Source organism: Chaetura pelagica, unplaced genomic scaffold (genome assembly GCF_000747805.2).
Source record: "Chaetura pelagica isolate M959 unplaced genomic scaffold, ChaPel_1.0 scaffold341, whole genome shotgun sequence".
In the NCBI taxonomy this organism is placed as follows: Eukaryota; Metazoa; Chordata; class Aves; order Apodiformes; family Apodidae; genus Chaetura; species Chaetura pelagica.
The window spans coordinates 1,578,936-1,590,402 of NW_009952151.1; the positions used below are offsets into that span (position 1 = coordinate 1,578,936).

Sequence of the window (11,467 nt, forward strand, 5' to 3'; positions counted from 1 at the left end):
GTTTTTTTATTATTATTAAATTTTTTTTTTGCTATTTACCCTTTTTGGTTTGCAGGAAGTTTCTCTTACTTTAGTTTTGTTTATTGTTAGTTGTTTTTTTTTCTGGTAAAGTTCAGTTGAATGATTTAAAACGTCATGGGATGAATATGGAGGAGTAGGTCTATCAAAGAATCCTTCCAGGTTTGTTTCTCATCTAAAATGTACCAGTACTCTGTGTTTGCTGAACAGTTGGGATAATGTTTTAGTGCTGGAACTTAAGGGTTAGAATGTGAGATTTATTTGTGAAAGTATGTACTCTGTTAGTTCATCTCTTGGAATACAGCTCAATGTGTCTGGGTGTTTAAGGCTGAGCAGCAGGATTGTATTAGCTGGCAGCTTTTCATAGTTTTCAAATTTAGATTCCCTCTGAGTTAGTTCCCTACATTATTCTGTACATTCTCTCTAATGCTTGACTTCATCTGATGGCGTAGCGTGAAGCATGACTTCTAATTACACATACACAGATTTGAATCTGTGGGATCACTGTAACAACAACAAAAAAAAATCAGGCTTGCCTGCAGATTAATACTTGGCAGTCTGTCTATTCCAGACAGCATATCCTATTTTGCCTTGTCTTCCCCCTCAGACCAAGGCACAAGTTTGCCAGCTAAGTAACACCTTTTTTTTGCAGCTTACAGCAATTTGCTAGGATTTCTTGACCATGCACCAACATGCTGTTCTAATACATCCCCTGCTCATGGAATTTCATTCTGTTGTGTTTGAGATTTTTAAAAGAAACCCAAACAAACCAACACAATTGGCAGGTAAAACTTGGATAAACTCATCTCAGAAGACTCTTCTGATATTGTAGTGAACTGAAATTAAGCTTTTAGAAGGCAGTGTTGCTGTAAGCTTGGCAGAAGTGCTGATGGCTGCTTTTGATCTCATACCAAAATAAATACTAAAAGCTTCTAGTTGCTGCATGATGATATGAGTTAAACTTTGGCTTTAGTCAGTACATTCTGAAGGTTACTTGAATTTTCATGATGATTTGATTCATAATCAGGATTTGCCTTCTTTGAATATATTGTATGTGGAGCTCTGTGTGCAGCTATAACAAACTGTCTGTAATGCCAGTAATTTTAGGGGGTTTTGAAGTTGTTGGCTTTTTTACCCCTGCTATTTAACACTAGAAAAGACTGCAGTGCATCTAAGTTGCATCTGAAAGATGCCAAGAAGCTTATCCCTAGCTGCAAAGAGAAATAGTGTGGCAATATTAGCAGTCAGATACACTAGGTAGTGTAATGCTGTCATGCAAGTACCTTCTGGAAAACAGGAAGATAATCTGGAAAAATAGAACAATCAGTCTGATATATTGAATATTCTTTTTCATGTGTTGGCAACAAAAGTATTTGATGTCCTTAAGTATCCTTGTATTTATTTATATTTAAATCTACCTCTTCAGTTGCAACACTTGTATCCTTTGTGTTACTGTAACTCCAGGGGTTTGTGTCTTGTTTGAAGAGTGGCTGGTGAAGAGGTAATGGATGTTGTATTATTGTTTTTATGCTGAGGGTTTAACTGTACCATGGATTAGTAACAGTAATTTACAGCTCTCCAGGAGTAAAGGAGTTCTTTATTGTAGTCCATAGTGTAGTAAGTTTTCATCATTATAGAAAGTCCTTATTTCAGTTACTATTTCATTTTTTTGGTGGATACTGCTAACCCATAAAAATAATATCTCATGGTTATTTTGTCCTTTTTTGACCTTTTTCCTGTGATCAAACATCTTTGGGGTAAATTAGAACTATGTTCAATGACCCAGTTTAACTGTTTTAAGAACTTACTCTGTTGATAATATAGTACTCTAGATAAAAACTTGCAGTCAATGAATCTGTGAAGGATGTCTTCAGTGGTGCTTATTAGTGTAGTATCTTGCATGAGTAGATATTTTTACTGAACTTCCAGAAACAGATATAAACAGTAAAACAGTTCTCCACTCTAGCCTTTACCAAGAGTCAGTCTTTAGTGTAGGTAATATGCATGTATAATAAATGGGACAGCTTGTACTTGCAGTTGTGAGTGAAAACTTGTTCAGACAAGTTCCCTCCCCCCATGTGAATAGACCTTGAATGAATTTATGTAACTCTGAAACAAGTTCTTTAATGATATTCAACTTTTTGAGGAATGGTGAATGTTCATTTGTATTCTTCTATGTTCCTGACAGCTGCAAAATACCAATGTGTAGGTAATAAAAATGTGGGAGTCCTGATTTTTGCAGGTCCATCCATGTGGATATACCTCATTTATACAGACCCCTTTTTAAAGTCTCAGTAATCCTGTTCTGTGGCTACAGGAATCTGCTCATGTGTCATGCTGAAGGGGTTGAACAGGAAGAGAAGCCATGATGAAATCTTGCAATAAGCAGTCAGTGTCAGAAGACTCATACAACAGTCTTCTATACCTGTGTTTAATTTTTTCCCATATCTTCTTTTAACTGTTGGCTATTTCTGTAGTGTGACCAGTTCTTCATCTGCTTTCTCACTTTTGGGTATATTAATGCTGCCTAATCACATGTTTAAATGAGACATGTGATATTTGTAGTCATCCTTTCCTTTGCTTAATGTAATCAATAACAAATTCCACTTGTATAATTATAGCTAAACTACTATATACACCTGCCCTGGGCAAAAAAATAAATAAATTATAGCTGTTCTTCTGTTTAAAGATCCAGAAGATTTTCAGCCAGTACAGACTGTAATGAGGACTATAGTTTGAAGGAATGTCTTGATTTTTTTTCTAACCTGTGGAAGGTATTGGGAAGTGATACTGATAACTGTAGTCAGTTCTGATGTTTCTTAAAAATTTCTTATTTTTCAATTCTTACTAAAATATCAGTAAAATCAGTATACCAAAAATACAAATGCCTGATACTTGAAGCTTGAAGAGGGGAAAAAAAACCTCCTCTAGTGAATTAAATGCTCCAGGCAAATCTAAAAATTGAAACTATCAATGTCCTTTTGTTTATCCTCATTCCTGACTTGAACTTTAGGTCTTTAAACTCAATTATGGTATAGTAAGTATTTTCAGAGTCTTAGGAACAGAAAGTATAGCAGGCCATAACAAAGATTCTTATCAACTGTAAGGTGACCTTTTTTCTATTCCACATAGCTTCAGGGTCTACACTCTATGTTGGGTATGATGAGCTGGACTGGGTGGAGAACTTCCAAACCCTAGATTCACTTACTGGAACATTAATTTTCTATTGAGTTAACATAACTGTTGACACACCCTGGGTGGAAAGATGGCTTAAGACTTTGGCTTATATAAAAACAGAGATGTAGTATTTGGAATTCAAGCAGGTAGAAAGGCAGTGATCTCCAGCAGAATCACAGCCTGATGTATATGCAAAAACAAGGAGTATTTTTAGGTTGTCTTCATTGTAATAAGGCATCTGTATGGGTTTTGGGTTTCCAGCATGTCATGCTTTTCAAGCTTTTTATATATATGAGTTGTCAGGATTCTTAGTCTGCTGCTTACAAGTAATGGCAAGATTTTTGTCATACATATCAAATATAACCAATTCTTTCAGGGAAACTAATTCCATGCAAACTTGAAGTAAAAAGTAGTGCCTTACTCTTTAAAATATCTGTTCACTTAATAGATTTCAGAGTTTCAAAGTTACAAAAGTAGTAATTATTATCCAACTTGTGTCATAAGCAATTCCTAGTCTCTAGGAATTTCTAGTAACAAACTGCCTTTTCATTTTTTTAGAACCTGTCAGTTATGAACCTTCATAATTGTGTTTCTTTCTGTTTTGTTTTCCCCCCCTCACACAACCTAAAGACAATATATTTTTCAAGGTCTTCCAAGTATTCTTGCACAACGAGGAGAAAGAAGAAACATTTTGGTGAATGAGGAGTTTTTTGCTTCTATAGTGTTTTCCTTGAGAAGTGGCTCTTTGAATGAGGATGACAATGGAAGAGATGAAGAATGAAGCAGAGACCACTTCTATGGTTTCCATGCCTCTCTATGCTGTTATGTATCCTGTCTTTAATGAGGTAAGCTGCATTTTGCTTTAGAATGTAATAATCCCTTTTACACTGGAAAATATCACAGAAACAGGTTGTTCATCTTGATAGGGAAAGCTTTGTGTCTAATACCATCTTACTATATCTCTTTCCATGAAGACAATTTCAGGCTTGTCAAGGATAGCTACTTGTCTTGGCCCTAATCTTTTTTTCTTACTTTTTACAGAGGATTTTCATAAAAATGCTAGGTCCTGCACTCCATGGCAGGAAGTATCATACAGTTGAACATGTAGCTGTGAATCGCTTGATATATTTGAATTTTACTGCTACTGGCTATAATTTAATAGGGTTTTCCTACAAGTATCAGAGGTGGTCAAAACGTTGTCAGAGGTTACTGTCAGACTTCTGCTGTACACTGGATAAATGCAGGATAGATCCAGTCACATGTTTGATTTTAATGTTTTTATTATGTTGGGGGTCAAGTCTTTTCTTTGGGATCAAATTTAAAGTATCTGTCTCTCAAATAAGATCAGCAATTTGAATACTTTTTCATGATGCTATATAAGGCAAGGCATGAGGAATTGACTTTTTGTTCTGCTAACATTAGACTTGCTAATCATTCTAAACTTTCATTGCAGCTAGAAAGAGTAAACCTGTCTGCAGCTCAGACCCTGAGAGCAGCATTTATTAAGGTGAGAAGTAACTTCTATTGAAGAATGATTGATTATGTAAAGAGTAAACCATATATCATGAAACTAAAAAGTCAGCTGTCTTGTTTCCTGGTGTCTTCATTTTTGAAGACTACATCCTTGATCCAGTAGTCTAAAAAACCTGAACCATACAAGCATATTGAGCAATTCAAAATGAACAGAGTCTTTTGTTCATGGAGTACAAAAGCTGAAATGAGGAATCAGTCAGTGAGGGTAATAAGGTCATAAACTCAGTCCAAATATGACAAGACCATGTAAAATAGGTGCTCATGAGAAATAGGCATTTAGTAGACATTGCAAAAGGTTTACAATGTGAATGGTTACAGGTTTTTTTGTGGATGAGGACAGGTTGAATGTTTGTGTTTGCATCCAGCAGTAAATGGAAAAATATTCCTCTAATTTTTATATTTCTAATGAATGAAAATACAGTTATTCCTTTATACTGCATTATTGAACTGGTCATCTTCTGAAATTCTTTAAATAGAAATAATTGTAGACGTGACCTACCTAAGCATGTGAGCTATGTAATATACTTCCCTGTTTCTACACTTAGATTTAAGTGTATATGGACAGTCTTGAGTCTCAACTATAACTTACACAAACTAAATGTTTCTATAACTGGTAGTAAGAAGCTAAGCTGAACAAAAATAGTGTGAAAACTAAGATATTCGTGGAAATGGTAGTGCTAGGTAAAAAACCCCACACCTTTATTCTTATTCAACATGGCATATTTCTTGGATAGGTAGTGGGAATAGCCCCTGTGTTAGTCTGGCTTAGTTTTCCTTAGGTATGTCATCAATCAAATTTTATTTTTTCTCTGAAAAAGCAACTGCAAGATGATGATTGAGCGTATGATGTGATTCATAAGAGGCACATTTATAAAATGCTGTATGGCAGATGGGGGAGTAGCACCTGTGTTTGAGTGAATTAAATCCCAGTGGATGCAATATCTTTGTCTTAAAGCTTAGCATTTATGGAAGTAGATATAGAATTTCATGAGAAACTTTCTTATTCACATGGAAATGAGCGGAAAGGTTTATTGGAAAAGTTTATACAAAACCACTGGTGTAATCTAAGAAAAATTGATGTTGTAATGAAAAAATGGTTTTCAATGTAATCTGCTAACCTAAAGCTGTTAAACTTGTAAAGTTTCTAGCAAGCTCATGCAGTATATAAACAAGGTACACAAAAATCTGCCTTTGTGCTTGCAATATTCAGGTCTTGCATATTTAAGAGTAGAAATGTTCTCTGCCATACAGGCTGAAAAGGAAAATCCAGGTCTTACACAGGACATCATTATGAAAATCCTGGAGAAAAAAAGTGTGGATGTGAACTTCACAGAGTCTCTTCTGCGTATGGCAGCTGATGATGTAGAAGGTAGTATTTTATCTCTTATGTTGAATCAGTGTGTTTTTAATTACACTGTTAACTAGAAGCATGCATTTCTCTATGCCTATTTTTAGGAGAGCTTCTTTGCTTCTTAGTAGATGTTTTTCAGCATGATAGAACAATATTTGTATTTTCCGAATGGCTCTTTTGGAGAGGTTAGATCTCCCTAAAAACATGCCTGACTAATAAGAGAAACAGAAAATTAATATTTAGAACTGTACATGGGTGCATAGTTCACCCTTTGTAATACTAGCAACCTGGAAAAAATATATATGGTGTATAATTTGTTTTTTTTCTCTGCTTCAAAATAAAAGCAGTAGTTACACTGTCAGAGAAGGGGAGCACACAGTAGGCTTGAAGTTATTTTACTACTGCTTTTTATTAGTATAATGTCTTCAATATCTTTGAATTTAATTTTGGATATGTTATTTCTGTTAGAGTATATGATTGAAAGACCAGAACCAGAATTCCAAGATCTTAATGAAAAGGCACGAGCACTTAAACAGATTCTTAGTAAGATTCCTGATGAGATCAATGACAGAGTGAGGTTTCTTCAGACAATCAAGTAAGTACTCTATGATGTTTTTTTCTGCAGATTGAGGGGGTCAAAGTTTTATTTAAATCTGAATGTTCAAATGCTGTAGCAGATGCTAGCAACAATATTTCCATCAGAAAGGAGCCTGATCCTTGCTTATGGAGTAGAGCTGAGGATTTTCAATGAGAGCCCCAAGTGACTAGACCAAAAATTCCCTTGCTGCTTCCCAGTTTGAATTCCTCTGTCACTGGTTTAGCTCATGGAATCAGGGAATTGTCAAAGCTGGAAGGGACCTCTAGAGATCATCTAGTCCAACTCCCCTGCTAAAGCAGGATCTGCTGGAGCACATTACTCAGGACTGCACCCATGTGGGTCTTTAATATCTCCAGAGAAGGAGACTGTACAGCCCCCCTGGGCAGCCTGTCCTAGGGATCTGTCACCCTCATCATAAAAAAAATTTATCTTGTATTGCAATGGCACTTCCCATGTTCCAGTTTGTGCCTGTTGTCATGTCCCTGGGAAGTACTGAACAGAGTCTGGCTCCATCTTCCCTGCACCTACCTTTAGATACTTACAGGCATTAGTAAGGTCTCCCCTCAGTCTTCTCTTCTCTAGCCTGAACAGTCCCAAGCTCTCGCAGCCTTTCCTCACAAGGGAGATGCTCCAGTCCCCAAATCATCTTTGTTCCCCTCTGCTGGACTCTCTCCCTGTCTCTGGAACTGGGGAGCCCAGAACTGGACACAATATTCCAGATGTGGCCTCACCAGGGCAGAGCAAAAGGGGAGAATGCTCTTGGTGTTTGATCCTGCTGCATTTTGTGTGACAATTATTCTATGGAAACTGTTAAGTTTTTGATGACTACAAGGGGCTGAATTCCTAACATTTAAATAGGATAAAGGATTTTTTATCCTATTTTTATCCAGCTTAAGGATATTACAGCTGTCTGTTTATTGCCAAACAGGGACATCGCAAGTGCAATAAAGGAGCTTCTTGACACAGTAAATAATGTCTTCAAGAAATACCAATACCAGAACCGGCGGGTAGGTGCAATCACTCTTCTTTGAAACAATATTTTAAATAATATACAAGGAAGCACAATGTTTTGATCAGAGGATGAACAGGAGAGCTTAACTGGTCAATGTTATAATGCTTGAACAACAGGACTGTTGTATGGTAGGTCTTGGCAGTTTCCTAGGAAGAGGGTGACTTCTCTGTATGTCTTGTAAAAAAAGCCACCACAATTTCTGTAGCTGCTGCTATGTGAGCCAGTTTTCTTAACCAGTTTAACCTTGAGATTCTCACTGTGTCCAATAGCATGTGAACTAAGATTCTGCTCCTGGTCTTTTTGTTTCTTAGGCACTTGAGCACCAAAAGAAAGAGTTTGTAAAATACTCCAAAAGTTTCAGTGATACTCTGAAAACCTATTTTAAGGATGGAAAGTAAGTATGTTTTTGTACTAACATTTCATATAATGAAAGGCCTTGTTGACTAACAGAGGAAAACTGGACAAGCTGTGGGGTATAAGCTGCCTTTTCCAGGACTTAAGTAATTTTTTTCCTCACCTGTGTCCTCAGACCATCATGGCTACTTTTAAAATGCTTTTATTCCTTTTGTAACATCTTTGAGGAAAGGGAAATCTGTTAGTTGCACCACCGTACAACACCCATGTGCAGTATTAGCCTTGAACTTGAATATGTGAAGATAAATTTCTTGGCTTGTGTGCTTTTTCAGTGTAAATACAGGACAAAAAGACTTGTGCTTTATTGAAATGAGTGATCAGCTTCTTTGAGTGGCCTTTGCAAACACTAAACATTGTGCAGTGTTTTTTGATTTACACTTGTCATTTACAGTTTCTTACAGCACTTTGCAATATTTTAAATGACTCAGCTGATTAATCTTTTTATATTTGAACATTTTCACCGTCAAACCAAGGCTTTTCCCCAGTCCTTACCTTGTGTTTTTAAGTGACTTTTCTTGTGTTTTTCACTGTAGTGGCCATTTCAGATTTTTTGACAGTGCCAAAGTGTTCTGTGTGCTGCTGCTTTAAGCATAACTACCTTTCCTGTTTGGTCTTGCTGAACTTGGCTAAGAGCAGCCAGAGGATAGTGTATTACTAAAGGAGAGAGAAGTTTTGAGACCAGCTGTGAATAATATGTTACTCCTATTTAAGCCTTCTTTTTTTTCTTTTCCTCTTACTGAAATTTGGGCTAAATTTGGTTATAATACCAACATGAGAAACTTAGGCCTTGGTAGCTTTATGGTTACTGAACAGATGTGTAGATAAGTTTCACATGAACTAGGTCCAAACAGTCTCAGCTGATGAGAAAATTATTTGTCTGAAAAAATGGGGGAAGGGTTGGATGTGTTGTTCTTGTACCCTGACCACACTGAAGGAGACCAGCTCTGCTTAGCCCTGTGTGAGGTGAATGCTGTGCTGTCTAGTGTGGGTGTAAGCTGTAAGTGTGTGAGGCATTAGCAGCAGAGCAGGAAATCCCAAGTCAGGTTTGTGTTTCATGTCCTTGTGGAATCAGGAGTAATTTACATGTGAATTCCATGTTGAATAACACACCCTGCTCCCACCAGAGAGGAACAACACTAAACAGAAGTTATGCTAACAAGTGTCATTACTGAGCTGGAAAACTCTGTGACCCCCACACCTCTTTGTTAACAAAAAGGTGACTAGAATAATATGTTGCTTCCATATGTGTATGCTCGGTATTTCTTGAGCAGAGTTGCAAATTCTGAAATTCCTTGGGGATTAAATGTTCAGCTCTGAACATAACAGGCATTTAATGATCATCTGCTTCACTCTTTATTCATTAGCTAAAGCCCCAGGACTCAATGATTGATATGTCAATGATGATTGAGAGCCAAAGTCTTTAAATTCCTGCCAATAAACATAGTCTTCCTAGGACTTGCTATGTAAATAAGTCCTGTCTCTTTGCCAGCATTAAGCTTTAGGTAGATCACGATATGATAGAACATCAATATGCTTCCAATTTGCAGAGCCTAGATGCCAGTATGTGTAGTTGCCCAAAGTTAATTGTTATTTACTGAATGACATATGCCTCAAAATGCCTGAATCGGAATCTTTCTCTTTCAACAGGGCAATAAATGTGTTCGTAAGTGCCAACCGACTAATTCATCAAACCAACTTGATACTCCAGACCTTCAAAACTGTGGCCTGAAAACTGTATATGTTGAGAGTTGTACTTTTCAATGGTGGATAGGGTACCTTTATATGTAAATTTTAACGTTTTGACTGTATAAATTATCAGCCCCTCCTGAGGGGCCTAATGCAGGATTTTGAATGGGATTATTGCCATCTTACACCATATTTTTGTAAAACATTGTAGCTTAATCATAATCTCACAATGAAGATTTTGCATCACTTTTTGCTATTATCATTCTTTTCAGAATTATAAGCCAAAAGAATTTACGCCTTAATGTGTCATTATGTAACATTCCTTATAAGAAGTGTAAATATTTGGTGTTCTGTTTCTGACATTTTAACTTGAAAGCGGAAAACTGCAAGATTATGTATTTAACAATATTGGTGGCAAATATTCAATAAATAGTTTACATCTGTTAGACTGTCTTTTTGTATGTGAACAAAAATCCATAAGTCATCTTTATAGGACTGCAGAACATTCATTAAATGGAAAATTTAAAATTATTTAGGTGCTTAAAGCTGCTGGCAGTTCAAATCAGTATAAAATGAGGGGTTTTCCTTAATACTGAGATTTTTGGCTGTGATCTCATACTAGACCAGAATACCAGAATAATTCTATTAAAATGTCTTTGACATAATAATAAAGAATCTCAGAAGCGAGAGATGCTTTTGGTTTTGATAGAAGCTAATCCCAGTTCTTTCTTAACCTTCTGTTGGTTGTGGGTTACCAGGTTTTTACTCCTAGACTACTCCAAGGTTTTAAGCAGAGGATTACTTTAAATATATGCAGCTGACTGTGCAGCAAAGGGTGAATTTAAAATATTAAGATACCTGGGTTTTATACACTTGCCCTTTGGGAAGGGAGGAGGAGAGAAGCTAAAACTCCTCTGCCAGAGATGTCTATACTATGCATGCCAATAAGGCAACTTTTTTTTTTTTTTTTTTTTTTTCAGGGATTGAAATGATGTGAGACCTCAATTGGCAAAACTTGTCTGTGTACATGGTTAAGGACTCCTGATAGACAGATTCACATTTTATCATTGGCATTTCATGGTAATATTTCACCAATTCTAATGAGTATCTAGCATTTGAAGTGCACCTTAAGTTGATTTTAAAAGAGAATTGTTATAGACTGAACTTTGGAAAGTCTTCAAAATATTTACATGGCCATAACTGTAAGTTTAGGGAAGAATGTCAAGCAGCTTCGAAAGCTGCACAAGCTGTTGTCGCAGGAGGATCATGTCAGACTGAAAGAACACAATTACTACAGAACTGTTTCTTGGTTTAGGTATGAATGATGAAGAAAAGGTACAGCCAGACTTTTCTTGCTCACTGGCTTGGTGCTGTGTTGCTCACTCGGAGCAAGTGCCTTATCCGGAGTACATCAGCTGGGTCCTTGAATTTTGTTACCTACTTAAATGACCTAAAAGGGGCAATGCTGTCTGCAGCCCTCCAGTGTAGCAGTGGATGTTCTGCTGTGTATCTGCATGGAACTGTTTTCTTGATGAAAAGACCTCAATTGGCAAAACTTGTCTGTGTACATGGTTAAGGACTCCTGATAGACAGATTCACATTTTATCATTGGCATTTCATGGTAATATTTCACCAATTCTAATGAGTATCTAGCATTTGAAGTGCACCTTAAGTTGAT

General features: G+C 36.6%; 1 protein-coding gene across 1 annotated transcript; it reads left to right on the plus strand.

Moving 5' to 3' along the window:
* The first annotated feature begins 3,822 nt into the window (after positions 1-3,822).
* On the plus strand, positions 3,823-10,231 carry PDCD10 (programmed cell death 10). Its single transcript, XM_010006793.1, has 7 exons — positions 3,823-4,040; positions 4,649-4,702; positions 5,980-6,097; positions 6,548-6,674; positions 7,606-7,684; positions 8,001-8,083; positions 9,751-10,231. The coding sequence occupies exons 1-7, from the start codon at positions 3,945-3,947 to the stop codon at positions 9,830-9,832; spliced, it is 639 nt and encodes a 212-aa protein (XP_010005095.1). The 5' UTR covers positions 3,823-3,944; the 3' UTR covers positions 9,833-10,231.
* The last annotated feature ends 1,236 nt before the right edge of the window (positions 10,232-11,467 follow it).

Excerpts from the sequence above, each read along its gene's own strand:
- PDCD10 (XM_010006793.1), top strand. The coding sequence starts at position 3,945 with ATGAGGATGACAATGGAAGAGATGAAGAATGAAGCAGAGACCACTTCT. Across the intron at positions 4,041-4,648 it reads TGTATCCTGTCTTTAATGAG|CTAGAAAGAGTAAACCTGTC; the intron begins GTAAGCTGCATT and ends CTTTCATTGCAG. Across the intron at positions 6,098-6,547 it reads GGCAGCTGATGATGTAGAAG|AGTATATGATTGAAAGACCA; the intron begins GTAGTATTTTAT and ends TATTTCTGTTAG.